The sequence below is a fragment of the Acipenser ruthenus genome, chromosome 54, assembly GCF_902713425.1.
Source record: "Acipenser ruthenus chromosome 54, fAciRut3.2 maternal haplotype, whole genome shotgun sequence".
NCBI lineage: Eukaryota > Metazoa > Chordata > Actinopteri > Acipenseriformes > Acipenseridae > Acipenser > Acipenser ruthenus.
Genome location: NC_081242.1, coordinates 3,281,429 through 3,297,827, shown reverse-complemented (window position 1 = coordinate 3,297,827; position 16,399 = coordinate 3,281,429). Strand labels below are relative to the sequence as shown.

At 41.5% G+C, this 16,399-nt stretch overlaps 1 protein-coding gene across 1 annotated transcript in view; it reads left to right on the top strand.

Annotated features, from left to right (window-relative positions):
- The first annotated feature begins 1,175 nt into the window (after positions 1–1,175).
- The window catches only part of rabggta (Rab geranylgeranyltransferase subunit alpha), a 42,210-nt gene continuing 26,986 nt past the window's right edge, over positions 1,176–16,399 (top strand). Inside the window, exons 1-12 of the mRNA XM_033997140.3 lie at positions 1,176–1,282; positions 1,581–1,616; positions 1,787–1,897; positions 2,910–3,034; positions 3,458–3,645; positions 3,874–4,074; positions 6,227–6,310; positions 8,402–8,484; positions 9,535–9,636; positions 10,028–10,133; positions 10,960–11,011; positions 15,367–15,455. Coding sequence (XP_033853031.3) covers positions 1,614–1,616; positions 1,787–1,897; positions 2,910–3,034; positions 3,458–3,645; positions 3,874–4,074; positions 6,227–6,310; positions 8,402–8,484; positions 9,535–9,636; positions 10,028–10,133; positions 10,960–11,011; positions 15,367–15,455 — 1,144 coding nt within the window. The 5' untranslated portion in view covers positions 1,176–1,282; positions 1,581–1,613. The remainder of the gene's footprint in view (positions 1,283–1,580; positions 1,617–1,786; positions 1,898–2,909; positions 3,035–3,457; positions 3,646–3,873; positions 4,075–6,226; positions 6,311–8,401; positions 8,485–9,534; positions 9,637–10,027; positions 10,134–10,959; positions 11,012–15,366; positions 15,456–16,399) is intronic.

Genomic DNA, 16,399 nt, shown 5'->3' with positions numbered 1-16,399 from the left:
TTATAGGTTTTTGACGGCATGACAACTACTTGTTATTGTTTACATTCAAATCCATGATTTATTCTTACATGATGTAATGGTGTTCTATATATTGTGACATCATTTTTACTTCTATCTTTGAATCTGTATTAATTCTAATTAACACCACTTTACATAAACTTATATTTTTATTATATCATGCAATGCTGGCTCTGAGGATCAGTCTAGATTTGGCCTCCCCAGCGCATCAGCATGCACAACTTTTGAATGAATTTTGTTTATTTATTTAAATGTTATATATTTATTGAAGTTAATTAGTTCATTCTTTTCTGTTGAGTCCCGCTGGCATAATCGTGTTCAGTCTATTTATCCATTTACTTTCTTTTATTCTTCTATATGTCGCATTGTCTAATTTGAGCTGTTCTAATACTACAAACTTTACATCATTTATGTCATGTCCCTGACTGGTGAAGTGCTGTACTATTGGTTCATTCATTTTTTTATTTCTAATTAACGAAAGGTGGTTCTGAATTCTTTTATATAAAGTAGTTCCAGTCTCTCCAACATATTTGATTTCATCACATTTTTCACAGGCTATTCCATAAACAACATTTCTATTTTTACAGTAGGTATTAGTTTTTAGTGGATATGTGGTGTTCTTATGTTTAATTATATTTTTACGTTTGTCTGTGTATTTACACACTTTACATTTACTGGTGCATATGTTCGTAGAACCTATTTTGTCAATTATTCTTTTATGTTTACTGTGAACTAAAATATCACCTAAATTAGCTTCTCTTTTGAATGCTATAACTGGGGCCTTAAGAAATACTTTTTTTAATTTTTCTGAATTATGTAGAATCCGCAAGTGTTTCCAAACTATCTTAGAAATATTGGGCAAAAGTTTAGAGTAAAAGTTTGGAATATTTGACGGCTCATATAAAAATACATTTTAAAAAAGCATCCCCTTTTAAAGGACTCGTCCGCCATTATGGAGCATGTACCATCCACCTAAAAACAGGGGTAACTGCCAAAATCTATTTTCTGTAAAAACCGTATTACTCAACAGTGTCAAGAACAATTAACTTGGTTATATTTTTTGTAAACTTTATTAAGTACAATATTAAATAATACATAAGAAAATGTGTAAGTTGTTTACGTTTGTAGTTTTAAAGTGTTCACCCCTAAAATACGATGGTATGCTCCATGGACGGACTGCACAGTACCGTGTATTGTAATCATACAGGAAGAAGCGTACCTTTCCAAAAATATCACAAAACGTGAACGCTGACATTTGTGCCAGGTAGCTTTTATTGAATCAATTGACTTAATATTTATTCTGTTTCTTTCCAAATTGCAATTTTAAAACGCGTTTCGTCATCACCGAAAGATTATCCGTGCCTAGTATATGGTATACAATCTGACCACTGAGTGAAAGGACTAACTAAACTAAAGATGTTGTATTATTTATATGTGTGCAATCTGGTTTATTAAATTCGTGGAGTGTGTTTGCATATCAGTAATGAGTGAAATTTGAGGCACAGACAGCGTCAGCTCTGTTTTCAAAACTGTCAGCTAATTTTTTTAACGCTGTTTTGCAGGACTGAATAAACAAGCTGCCAACATATTAAAACATGGTAAGTTGATGGCGAGATGGGGCCTTTCCACCCCGTAAACCAACTCCCCTGATTGCAATGCTAAATTCAAGTGTCGCGCAAGACATTTCAAGCTGTAGTACGTGATCATTACGATTAACACTGATGGTTTATTTTTTTCTTTGTCATTTTCACGTTCCCTTTTGCTTCAGCACGGCAGGTTGAAAGTCAAAACGACAGAGGAGCAGGCGGAGGAGAAACGGAAGGAGCGCGAGAAGAAAATGAAAATCGCCGTAGCGGCGAGAGATGCGTGTTTCGAAAAGGTAAGAGACACCAGACATTTAAAAAATACAACACCTATAGCGCGAGCAACATTACACTGGCACCACTTTAAAGGAGCGCTGACCATCTTTAAAATCCATTCTCTCACCTCTTATTAGCTTTATTAACATGATCACCGACCCCTCCCTTTAAAGGAGCGCTGACCATCTTTAAAATCCATTCTCTCACCTCTTATTAGCTTTATTAACATGATCATGGGCCCCTCCCTTTAAAGGAGCGCTGACCATCTTTAAAATCCATTCTCTCACCTCTTATTAGCTTTATTAACATGATCACCGACCCCTCCCTTTAAAGGAGCGCTGACCATCTTTAAAATCCATTCTCTCACCTCTTATTAGCTTTATTAACATGATCATGGGCCCCTCCCTTTAAAAGGAGTGCTGACCATCTTTAAAATCCATTCTCTCACCTCTGATTAGCTTTATTAACATTATTATTGGCCCTCTCTTTAAAGGAGAGCTAACCATCTTTAAAATCCATTCTCTCACCTCTTATTAGCTTTATTAACATGATCACCGACCCCTCCCTTTAAAGGAGCGCTGACCATCTTTAAAATCCATTCTCTCACCTCTTATTAGCTTTATTAACATGATCATGGGCCCCTCCCTTTAAAGGAGCGCTGACCATCTTTAAAATCCATTCTCTCACCTCTTATTAGCTTTATTAACATTATTATTGGCCCTCCCTTTAAAGGAGAGCTAACCAAGGCTTCTTTAAAATCCATTGCTTACCTCTTCTTAGTTTTTCACACTTGTTACTGAAACTGGTTCAGGACATTCTTTAGGTGGAGTACATGAGAAACTGGTTCAGTTGTGGGTCGTTCTAATCTATAGCCATTTGGTGCCAAAATGTCCAAAATTGGGACACAGTTTCACAATCCCTGCAAGGGTATGGATGTTATTGAAGCACTTTGTGATGGTAGTCCACTATGAAAGGCGCTATATAAAATAAAAATGGACTGATTGACAGATTCCTCTTTGTTTTGTTCTTCAGAGGAAGAGAAGTGTTTTGGATGAAGAAGGCCTTGAACTGACGAAACAGCTTTTAGGAGGGAACCCTGACTTCGCTACCTTGTGGAATTTCAGAAGAGAAATCTTCCAGCACTTTGAGAAAGAGAAGTTAGTCTACAGTGGTGCCTTTTATACCAGTGCTGGAAATAAAACTCCTATTGCACATCAGTGTCACCCATTCCAGGTTTTACTAGGAGCTTGATTAGCCACAGTGTGTATAGGTAACAAGCTCAGGTGTGTCTTATTAAAGTCATAGTAAAGTCATAGAATGGATTAATCTGCTATGCAATGGAGTCTTCTTTCCATCGCACGATATCATTACTTCATACATGCTGGGTAGCAGCTGTCTGTCTGCAGCTTTAATGAAACTAAACTCTTTTCAGAATGTAGTAAACTAACATTGACACCAAGAAGAAGGGATTATATTGTAGTGTCAAACTGAACAGGATTGTGGTGCTCTGTCTGCAGTTGTATTGCAGTGTCTCTTGCAGTGTTTGTGTGTTTCAGTGTCTCTCTGTCTCACCCTGGTAGGTCTCCTGAGGTACTGCAGGTCCTCCTTGAGAAGGAGCTCTCCTTTCTGGAGGCTTGTCTCCGGGTGAACCCCAAGTCCTACGGAACCTGGTACCACAGAGGCTGGGTTCTAGACCACATGCCCAGTCCAGACTGGGCTCGGGAACTGGAACTCTGCAGCAAGCTCCTGCAGCTGGACGAGAGGAACTGTGAGGGGAGCAACATTCTTCTTCTTCTTCTTCTTCTTCTTCTTCTTCTTATTATTATTGTTATTAGTTTAGTAATTGTTTGTAAAAAATACAGGAGTTTCCCCAATCGGGTTTAGAAGAGACACTGACTCTTTTTTTTCTCTCTCTCTCTCTCTCTCTCTCTCTCTCTCTCTCTCTCTCTCTCTCTCTCTCTCTCTCTCTCTCGCTTTCTCTCTCTCCTGTCTCCAGTTCACTGCTGGGATTATCGTAGGCTCGTTGTTTCTCGCTCTCAGGTCTCCTGCTCTGAGGAGCTCGACTTCACTTTCAAGCTGATCAGCTCCAACTTTTCCAACTACTCCAGCTGGCACTACCGCAGCACGCTGCTTCCCAGAGTGCACCCCGACACCTGTCAACAAGCCGGCCGCGTGCACGAGGGGGTGCTCTTGACAGGTTTGCAGGGCAGGGTTGGGGGTTGGGGGTTGGGGGTAGGATTAATCTCTGGCCAAGTTTTGCATCACCCTATATAATGAACTCATTTTGCTTCAGTGGAATGAAACCTGCTGAATAATGTTACGTTAACATATTGAATTGCATACTGCTTTGTGGTTTTCCATATACCTAATGAAAAACAGACAAATTGAAAAATGTGACATTTTGAAATCTAACATGAAATACTGTACTACTGTTATGGCTCCTGGAAATCATTGTGTAGTTTCTTTGATACATGATGTTAAATAAAATATCTAAATTATGTTCATATCATTATTTAAAAAAAAAAAAAATTATATCTCAATCCTAAAATTCTAGGAAATGCAAACCTTTTGGCATAGGTGTAGATTCACATGTCTTCTTTTTTACACTAACAGATACTAATTTAGAGTTGAATGGAATGAGGAAGGCTGTTCAGTGCCCAGCACTTAGGATTCTCCAGACAAACTCAAACATTTCACATGAACCCCCTCCAGCCTGATAACATTTCACACGAACCCCCTCCAGCCTGATAACATTTCACATGAACCCCCTCCAGCCTGATAACATTTCACATGAACCCCCTCCAGCCTGATAACATTTCACATGAACCCCCTCCAGCCTGATAACATTTCACATGAACCCCCTCCAGCCTGATAACATTTCACATGAACCCCCTCCAGCCTGATAACATTTTACATGAACCCCCTCCAGCCTGATAACATTTCACATGAACCCCCTCCAGCCTGATAACATTTCACATGAACCCCCTCCAGCCTGATAACATTTCACATGAACCCCCTCCAGCCTGATAACATTTCACATGAACCCCCTCCAGCCTGATAACATTTCACATGAACCCCCTCCAGCCTGATAACATTTCACATGAACCCCCTCCAGCCTGATAACATTTTACATGAACCCCCTCCAGCCTGATAACATTTCACATGAACCCCCTCCAGCCTGATAACATTTCACATGAACCCCCTCCAGCCTGATAACATTTCACATGAACCCCCTCCAGCCTGATAACATTTCACACGAACCCCCTCCAGCCTGATAACATTTCACATGAACCCCCTCCAGCCTGATAACATTTCACATGAACCCCCTCCAGCCTGATAACATTTCACATGAACCCCCTCCAGCCTGATAACATTTCACATGAACCCCCTCCAGCCTGATAACATTTCACATGAACCCCCTCCAGCCTGATAACATTTCACATGAACCCCCTCCAGCCTGATAACATTTCACATGAACCCCCTCCAGCCTGATAACATTTCACACGAACCCCCTCCAGCCTGATAACATTTCACACGAACCCCCTCCAGCCTGATAACATTTCACATGAACCCCCTCCAGCCTGATAACATTTCACATGAACCCCCTCCAGCCTGATAACATTTCACATGAACCCCCTCCAGCCTGATAACATTTTACATGAACCCCCTCCAGCCTGATAACATTTCACATGAACCCCCTCCAGCCTGATAACATTTCACATGAACCCCCTCCAGCCTGATAACATTTCACATGAACCCCCTCCAGCCTGATAACATTTCACATGAACCCCCTCCAGCCTGATAACATTTCACATGAACCCCCTCCAGCCTGATAACATTTCACATGAACCCCCTCCAGCCTGATAACATTTCACATGAACCCCCTCCAGCCTGATAACATTTCACATGAACCCCCTCCAGCCTGATAACATTTCACATGAACCCCCTCCAGCCTGATAACATTTCACATGAACCCCCTCCAGCCTGATAACATTTCACATGAACCCCCTCCAGCCTGATAACATTTCACATGAACCCCCTCCAGCCTGATAACATTTCACATGAACCCCCTCCAGCCTGATAACATTTCACATGAACCCCCTCCAGCCTGCTGCCCCACAGTCAGTCTGAACCAGTGCTGTAAAGCAGCTGTGGGAAGGACACTGAAGATCCTGTTTGTCTTTGAGCTGCGATCAGTGCTTTCCGATCCCAGAGGACTGTTTGAAGTCACATCCTCTTGGTGAAGACAGTAGCTGAAACGTTTGTCTGCATGTCTTCTAGTTTTGTCAGTGCACACGTCTGGTAGGTTTGCAATTAAACTCTTTTTATTGATTGTTTTTTCTCTGCAGAATACGAGTTAGTTCGAAACGCTTTCTTTACCGACCCCAATGATCAGAGCGCCTGGTTTTATTACCGCTGGCTACTGGGGAGAGGTGAGTTCAGTGATTCAGAGCCTCTGAGATGCAATAGTCATAGTTTTATGTATTATACTGGACTGTGGCTCCAGCAGTGATTCACAGTCCCTCTGAGATTCAATAGCCATAACTTTATATATTATACAGCAGTGCCACGAAAACATGATTCAGACAGTCCCCCTGGGTTTCACTCTGCATGGTTTATATATTGTACAGCAACACTAAACATGATTCAGACAGTCCCCCTGAGTTTCAGTCTGCAGTTTTATATATTATACAGCAACACTAAACATGATTCAGACAGTCTTTAGCACAGGTTATTGTTAGCAGACTTGTACAAGGTTTATAGTGTGTAAGCTAGAGCTGAGGAGCCAATATGAAACTGACTCCATCGGCTCAAGTTTGGAGTCTGTCTCCTGCTCAGATACAGAAGTGCTCAAATTTGTTGGTACCCCTCCACAAAAAACGAAGAATGCACAATTTTCTCTGAAATAACTTGAAACTGACAAAAGTAATTGGCATCCACCATTGTTTATTCCATATTTAATAGAAATCAGACTTTGCTTTTGATTTTTTATTCAACATAATATTGTAAGTAATAAAACAAATGAAAATGGCATGGACAAAAATGATGGGACCGCTAACCTAATATTTTGTTGCACAACCTTTAGAGACAATCACTGCAATCAAATGTTTTCTGTAGCTCTCAATGAGACTTCTGCACCTGTTAACAGGTAGTTTGGCCCACTCTTCCTGAGCAAACTGCTCCAGCTGTCTCAGGTTTGATGGGTGCCTTCTCCAGACTGCATGTTTCAGCTCTTTCCATAGATGTTCGATAGGATTCAGATCAGGACTCATAGAAGGCCACTTCAGAATTGTCCAATGTTTTGTTCTTATCCATTCTTGGGTGCTTTTATCTGGGTGTTTTGGGTCATTATCCTGTTGGAGGACCCATGACCTGCGACTAAGACAGAGCTTTCTGACACTGGGCAGTACGTTTCGCTCCAGAATGCCTTGATAGTCTTGAGATTTCATTGTGCTCTGCACAGATTCAAGGCACCCTGTGCCAGGCGCAGCAAAGCAGCCCCAAAACATAACCGAGCCTCCTCCATGTTTCACTGTAGGTATGGTGTTCTTTTCTTTGAAAGCTTCATTTTTTCGTCTGTGAACATAGAGCTGATGTGACTTGCGAAAAAGCTCCAGTTTTGACTCATCTGTCCAAAGGACATTCTCCCAGAAGGATTGTGGCTTGTCAATATGCATTTTAGCAAATTCCAGTCTGGCTTTTTTATGTTTTTCTTTCAAAAGTGGAGTCCTCCTGGGTCTTCTTCCATGGAGCCCACTTTCGCTCAAAAAGCGACGGATGGTGCGATCAGAAACTGACGTACCTTCACCTTGGAGTTCAGCTTGTATCTCTTTGGCAGTTATCCTTGGTTCTTTTTCTACCATTCGCACTATCCTTCTGTTCAGTCTGGGGTCGATTTTCCTCTTGCGGCCGCGCCCAGAGAGGTTGGCTACAGTTCCATGGACCTTAAACTTCTTAATAATATTTGCAACTGTTGTCACAGGAACATCAAGCTGCTTGGAGATGGTCTTGTAGCCTTTACCTTTACCATGCTTGTCTATTATTTTCTTTCTGATCTCCTCAGACAACTCTCTCCTTTGCTTTCTCTGGTCCATGTTCAGTGTAGTGCACACAATGATACCAAACAGCAGGCTGAATGACTGATTACAAGATCGGAGACATGTGTGATACTAATTAAATAAACTAATTAGTTTGAAATATCACTATAAGCCAATTATTTATTATCTTTTCTAAGGGGTACCAACAAATGTGTCCAGGCCATTTTAGAATATCTTTGTAGAATAAGCAATATTCATCTCTTTTCACAGCTTCTTTGCTTTATTCCATGACATACCAAAGGCATGCAAATATACATGATAAAATAGCTTTTAATTTCATCACTTTTCAGGAAGGATGAAGCATTATTTCAGTGAGCTGTAAGGGTACCAACAAATTTGAGCACGTCTGTATATTGACCACTGGAGCCGAAATGGCCGACACCAGGGACACAATTTCACAGCCAGCTCTTGGTTTTCTCATTGCAGCAGATCGAGAGGAGACAGTGAGCTGCTTGTATGTGAGCCGGGAGGGACAGAGACTGGTTCTGAGTTTCTCCAGACCCGTCAACGTGAGTACTGACCAGTTCACCCAGCATCCTCTCTACTGGTTGTGTGTTTACCAGTAGGAATACATTGCTAGTCAGTTTAACCAATCGTAGAAGTGTAATAAAGCACAGAAAAGTGTAATCAAGCACAGTGAAAGCTTGATAAAACACAGAGAGGTAAGGTAAAGCATAGGGAAGCATTGTAAAGCACAGAGAGGCATGGTAAAGCATAGGGAAGCATTGTAAAGCACAGAGAGGTCTGGTAAAGCATAGGGAAGCATTGTAAAGCACAGAGAGGTATGGTAAAGCATAGGGAAGCATTGTAAAGCACAGGGAGGTCTGGCAAAGCACAGGGAAGCATTGTAAAACACAGAGAGGTATGGTAAAGCATAGGGAAGCATTGTAAAGCACAGGGAGGTATGGTAAAGCATAGGGAAGCATTCATTGTAAAGCACAGCGAGGCATGGTAAAGCATGGGGAGGCATGGTAAAGCATGGGGAGGCATGGTAAAGCATAGGGAAGCATTGTAAAGCACAGAGAGGTCTGGTAAAGCATAGGTAAGCATGGTAAAGCACAGAGAGATATGGTAAAGCATGGGGAGGCATGGTAAAGCATGGGGAGGCATGGTAAAGCATGGGGAGGCATGGTAAAGCATAGGGAAGCATTGTAAAGCACAGAGAGGTCTGGTAAAGCATAGGTAAGCATGGTAAAGCACAGAGAGATATGGTAAAGCATGGGGAGGCATTGTAAAGCACAAAGAGGCATGAAAAAGCATAGGGAAGCATCGTAAAGCACAGAGAGGCATGGTAAAGCATGTGCTAAACAACAAGCCTCATTAAGCTGTGGTAAGGAGAGTTTAACACTTGTGTGTCCAGTAGAACGGGTGCTCTTGATTTCACACCTCATTCATGCACTGGTTTCCTTTGAATCTTTTTGATCCAGTCATTTATAAATACTGTTATGTGAATGAGTACAAACATGGGCATTTTTGTCTCCAAATACATTTTAGATGTTTGTCCCGGCACTAAACTGAATATTTTTTATATTCTTAATAATCTATTTTGTTTTGTTTAGGTTTTGTCACCTTCAGCAGAATTGGTTCTATTTGTGGACAGTCTTCCTCTAATGGTCAAATGGAGAACTGCACACCCTAAGTTGAAACACAGTGCATTGTGGGTATCTTTTAAATACACCCAAATAAAAAACAAACAATGTTTAAAAATAGGGGTGTTGAAATCTCATTTCGCAGGCTTGATCTCTGATAGGCAGAACATTTATTTTAAAGCCTTGGGTAGCATTCCTTTAATAGGTTAGGTGTAGTTGTAGTTCCCTCCTTATGGCACACGATGGCAGTAGAGCTTTTATATTAATTAGATTGGAACTGCAATATTGATAGTGCCAATAAGAGATAATAATTGATTTTAAAGAAGCTTTGGTTAGCGCTCCTTTAAAGAGGGCTGTGATAGTGTTAATAAAGCTAATAAGAGGTAAGAGAATGGATTTTAAAGGAGACTTGGTGAGTGTGCTCAGAGATGTTCAGATTGATCCTTCACATGTAACACATCAGATTTGCGACTTGCCCACCGGGACCATCAATGAGGCCTGCTCTGAACACAGCTTCAAAATCCACTGGAGAGACGGGGTGGTGCAGAGAGAGTGTGTTCTGTACAGAGGTGAGGGAGTGGGGGAGTGAGGAAGTGTGTTAGTGAGCAGTGGGGAGGGAATGGGGGAGAGAGTGAGGAGTGGGGGAATGATGGAATTGGGGAGTGGGGAGTATTGGTGAGCAGTGAGGGAGTGATGGAGTGTGTTAGTGAGCAGTGAGGGAGTAGGGGATTGAGGAGTGAGGAGGGAATTAGGGAGTGAGGGATGATGGAATGAGGGAGTGGGGGAGTGGGAGTGTGTTAGTTAGCAGTGTGGGAGTGAGTGTTCGAGTGAATGGAGGAGTGAGAGATTGGGGGAGGGAGTGAGGGAATGGGGGAGTTGGAGTGGGGGCATGAGAGGGGGAAGTGGGGGCGTGAGTGGGGCGTGAGAGTGAGGAGTGGGGAATTGAGGGGTGAGTGGGAGTGGGAGTGGGAGTGTGAGTGGGGGAGGGGTTCATAGGACCGCCTGTGGATGTGGAGTACATGTACAGCAATGGCAATTAGACCCCATTGCATAGCAGTTTGATCCATTCTTGGTTTTACTATGAGTTTAATAATACGACGCACATGAGCTGGTTACCGATACACATTGTAGCTAATCAGGCTGGTAGTAAAACCTGGAATGGGTGAAACTGCTGTGTAATAGGAGTCTAATTTCCAGCCCTGATCTACTCCCTTTTCAAATGCATGGACTAGCCTATATGTCCATTCTGTGCTCCTCAATTAAGTTATTTCTTAAGTAAGAGAGCAAGCAGACAGTGATGCTGTTTCTACACCTGACTTTGTTCCTGTATTTCAGAAGCCCAGCCTGGATCTAGGCCTGATTTTCTGTATTTCAGAAGTTTCTCTTGTTTTTCAGGTCGTTCTGAAAGCTGGTGCCGAGACTCTGCCACAGACCAGCAGCTCTTCAGGTATCTGGCATTGATTTACATAAACGTCTTTGTCTGTCTTCAAGACTTTCTATCTGTGTCTGTCTGATCTGCATGTCTATCTATATATCTACCTGGCTCTGTCTGTCTGTCTGTCTCTATCTATCTATTTGTGTGTGTATATATATCTATATATATATAGATATATATATACAGGTGCAGTGAAACGTTTTCATACCCCAATGTAAATTTAGAATTTAATAAATAATAAAATAAATAATTTTAGGAAAAATCTTTTATAGCAAAAGTTTTGCTTTTGTGTATGACAGGGTTGGGGTAATTTTCCGAATGTGTTGGTATTTGAATTTCTGTTGAATTTGGATTTGAATTGAAAAAATCTTCAGGATACAGAATTGGAATTTTAATTGGAATGAAAGGAAATAGAATTTAATTCCATGAAATTCCATGAAATTCCACTCATTTTAAAAAGGTCGAATGCCACATTTATTTTATACATCACTATAAACAATTCTGATTGCAATAGCATTAATATATACTTTCAAATACTGTATCTTAAGCATGGCTCAAAGCTTTCAAAACTTAGTTTTTTGCATTTTTGTAATGAGATGTTTAAGAGCTTATATAGGAGTGTCATAGCAAAGGAGGGGTGAATACTTATCTAATGAAGACTTTTCAGGTTTTTAATTGATTTGTTCCCCCCCCTGATTTTGTCACACATTGAAAGTGTTGAGTAGGTTGTGTAAATCATTAATGCTTTTATGCTTTTGTCAAAATATTCATTTTCAACCAGTGAATTTCATTTAATATTCAAAATCCCATGTACCGCGGGAAACCCAATTTAAAATGTGTACCTGGTCCGTTCAACCAAAACAGAAACCAGGTTACATATGAGTGCACAGAGCGATTGCACAATTCAGACTGAATAAAAAAACCTTTTGATTTAAAAAAATATTAAAATAATCATTACCTGACTGATATAAGGGTGCCATGCTAGGCCTAGCACTGGCATTTTATGTGTGTGTGTGTGTGTGTATATATGTATGTGTATATATATATATATATACAGTACTGTGCAAAAGTTTTAGGCAGGTGTGAAAAAATGCTGTAAAGTAAGAATGCTTTCAAAAATAGACATGTAAATAGTTTATATTTATCAATTAAGAAAATGCAAAGTGAGTGAACAGAAGAAAAATCTACATCAAATCAATATTTGGTGTGACCACCCTTTGCCTTCAAAACAGCATCAATTCTTCTAGGTACACTTGCACACAGTTTTTGAAGGAACTCGGCAGGTAGGTTGGCCCAAACATCTTGGAGAACTAACCACAGTTCTTCTGTGGATTTAGGCAGCCTCAGTTGCTTCTCTCTCTTCATGTAATCCCAGACAGACTCGATGATGTTGAGATCAGGGCTCTGGGGGCCATACCATCACTTCCAGGACTCCTTGTTCTTCTTTACGCTGAAGATAGTTCTTAATGACTTTCGCTGTATGTTTGGGGATCGTTGTCATGCTGCAGAATAAATTTGGGGCCAATCAGATGCCTCCCTGATGGTATTGCATGATGGATAAGTATCTGCCTGTACTTCTGAGCATTGAGAAGACCATTAATTTTGACCAAATCCCCAACTCCATTTGCAGAAATGCGGCCCCAAACTTGCAAGGAACCTCCACCATGCTTCACTGTTGCCTGCAGACACTCATTCGTGTACTGCTCTCCAGCCCTTCGGCAAACAAACTGCCTTCTGCTACAGCCAAATATTTCAAATTTTGACTCATCAGTCCAGAGCACCTGCTGCCATTTTTCTGCACCCCAGTTCCTGTGTTTTCGTGCATAGTTGAGTCGCTTGGCCTTGTTTCCACGTCGGAGGTATGGCTTTTTGGCCGCAAGTCTTCCATGAAGGCCACTTCTGACCAGACTTCTCCGGACAGTAGATGGGTGTACCAGGGTCCCACTGTTTTCTGCCAATTCTGAGCTGATGGCACTGCTGGACATCTTCCGATTGCGAAGGGAACTAAGCATGATGTGTCTTTTATCTGCTGCAGTAAGTTTCCTTGGCCGACCACTGCGTCTACGGTCCTCAACGTTGCCCGTTTCTTTGTGCTTCTTCAAAAGAGCTTGGACAGCACATCTGGAAACCCCTGTCTGCCTTGAAATTTCTGCCTGGGAGAGACCTTGCTGATGCAGTATAACTACCTTGTGTCTTGTTGCTGTGCTCAGTCTTGCCATGGTGTATGACTTTTGACAGTAAACTGTCTTCAGCAACCTCACCTTGTTAGCTGAGTTTGGCTGTTCCTCACCCAGTTTTATTCCTCCTACACAGCTGTTTCAGTTTCAGTTAATGATTGTGTTTCAACCTACATATTGAAATTGATGATCATTAGCACCTGTTTGGTATAATTGTTTAATCATACACCTGACTATATGCCTACAAAATCCCTGACTTTGTGCAAGTGTACCTAGAAGAATTGATGCTGTTTTGAAGGCAAAGGGTGGTCACACCAAATATGGATTTGATTTAGATTTTTCTTCTGTTCACTCACTTTGCATTTAGTTAATTGATAAATATAATCTATTAACATGTCTATTTTTGAAAGCATTCTTACTTTACAGCATTTTTTCTCACCTGCCTAAAACTTTTGCATAGTACTGTATATATATATATAATGTCTGTCTGTCTTTATATATATCCATGTCTCTGTCTAAGTACACACACAAACACACTCCTAGCTCCAGTTGTTCCTCTGTGGATGCTGAATCTGATACCATTGTGGCACCAGAGTGGAGTCAGTCTGTCATTCTTATAAATCAGGGGGATTCAATTACACTGGAGGACCAGATAAAGCAATGACATTGCCATTTAATAATACAAAGCAAATCTTTATCACTGTAATGCAATTAAAACTGCATGCTAGTAATCTTAATTTTACTAAAACTATTGAATTAAAATGCACATCTAAATTCCTTTTTGTCATAAATTTTGACATCGCTCGCACCGTCTTTGTTTTCGAGAAATGACTGCGCAACAAACATGCAAGTTCAGTAATGAAAGCATGTCGATCTGTGGCGGTGGCTGATTTGCCATGACAGCGGTGCCAGACTTTCCATGATGAGGTGGAAGGGGGGGCAGAACAAGAAATTGAGGGGGCTGCACCCCACTGTGTGCGTGCATGCATAAAATACATTCAAATAATTCAGTGTCAGAAGAGGAGCAGGATGAACAGCAAGCATTTAAATAGTAACCTTAAGGAAAGATAGACGCTACAGGAGAGGAGTCATTATCTGAAGAAGTGAAATAATAATAAGTAAACTGTAGAAAAATATTCACTGTTATGTTATGGAGTGTACAGACGCGATTAAGAATGAATGTGCATACCGAGTGTGTGACTAAACTAAAGTTTATTGATTGAGGGTATCTTACATAGAGTACAGTTACAGAGTGTTGTAACAAGGAAGGAGAAGGGTTATTACCAGGTCAAGTGCAGTGATCATTTGTTCCTGTATTATGGCGTGCTGTCAATAAATATCGCTTGTTAGGGGACACAAATGCCCTGTATATAGTGGCAACCTTTCAACCGTGCGTATCTGCAACTAGCATTTGTAATGAAGGACAACTGCTTTTACAAAAACCTGCCTGCTTCTTGGCTGTGTGATATGCCACTAGAAACGCTAGTTTTAAGGGGTCATTTCTTTTTATTAACTGAACAAGCAGCTTTCTAATATATTAAATATTTCCTTTTTTAGGGGTTAGTAAATATAACTTGAATATTAGTATGATATTCAGGATTGTTGTTTTTCCCCAACGTTTTCTTCCACTTTAAGAATTTGATTGATCCCTGCTAGCCACTTAGTAGTAAAATTGGTTTAATGTGCGTGTTTTGGTGCATGCAGAATGAAGAAACTGCATACAAACGAGGGTGCAACGTTGTAATATGTGATTACTCTATCATTTAAAAAAGAATAAATGCATGACACACATTATCGCAATCACTATTTGTAATTGTATTAACATTAATACAGACTAGTCATTTATTAAAATGTTGTGCTCTCATTTTAGAGTTATTCATCCTGCGTTTAATGAGAAAGTAAAGACTTTGATTTAAAAGCCTATTCAGTTGTTTCACATTAAAAGTGATTTTCCTGCAAAACATAATTAAAAACAGCCACATTTTGCAGAAAAGCTTCCCAGTTGGCAGCACTGCATCTGATATCTGACATCCGCCAATTGAAGAACGCTGTTATAAATAGACCACTGGAGCCAACATGGCCAGCAACAGGACGCAGTTTCACAAGCAGTACTTGATCAAGATATTCAATTGTGTAACTGGAGTAGAAAGTGTCTGACACAGTTTTGAAATGCTGTCTCACCCCCTCCAGGTCTGACCTGTCTGTAGAGAAGTCCACAGTGCTGCAGTCAGAGCTTGATTCCTGCACCCAACTGCAGGAAATGGAGCCAGAGAATAAATGTGAGTCTCAAATTCTGCCTCCCAGGTACAGGACGGGGTGTCAGAACAGGGTCAGTTCCAGGGCTCTGATTCAGGTACAGGATGGGGCCAGTACAAGGGCTCTGATTCAGGTACAGGACAGGGTCAGTACTAGGGATCTGATTCAGGTACAGGACTGGGTCAGTACCAGGGATCTGATTCAGGTACAGGACGGGGTCAGTACCAGGGCTCTGATTCAGGTACAGGACAGGGTCAGTACCAGGGATCTGATTCAGGTACAGGACAGGGTCAGTACCAGGGATCTGATTCAGGTACAGGACAGGGTCAGTACCAGGGATCTGATTCAGGTACAGAACAGGGTCAGTACCAGGGCTCTGATTCAGGTACAGGACAGGGTGTCAGAACAGGGTAAGTACAAGGGCTCTGATTCAGGTACAGGACAGGGTGTCAGAATAGGGTCAGTACCAGGGATCTGATTCAGGTACAGAACGGGGTCAGTACCAGGGATCTGATTCAGGTACAGGACGGGGTCAGTACCAGGGATCTGATTCAGGTACAGGACAGGGTCAGTACCAGGGATTTGATTCAGGTTCAGAACAGGGTGTCAGAACAGGGTCAGTACCAGGGATCTGATTCAGGTACAGAACAGGGTCAGTACCAGGGATCTGATTCAGGTACAGGACAGGGTCAGTACCAGGGATCTGATTCAGGAACAGAACAGGGTCAGTACCAGGGCTCTGATTCAGGTACAGGACAGGGTCAGTACCAGGGATCTGATTCAGGAACAGAACAGGGTCAGTACCAGGGATCTGATTCAAATACAGGACAGGGTCAGTACCAGGGATCTGATTCAGGAACAGAACAGGGTCTGTACCAGGGCTCTGATTCAAGTACAGGACAGGGTGTCAGGACGGGGTCAGTACCAGGGATCTGGTTCAGGTACAGGACAGGGTCAGTACTAGGGG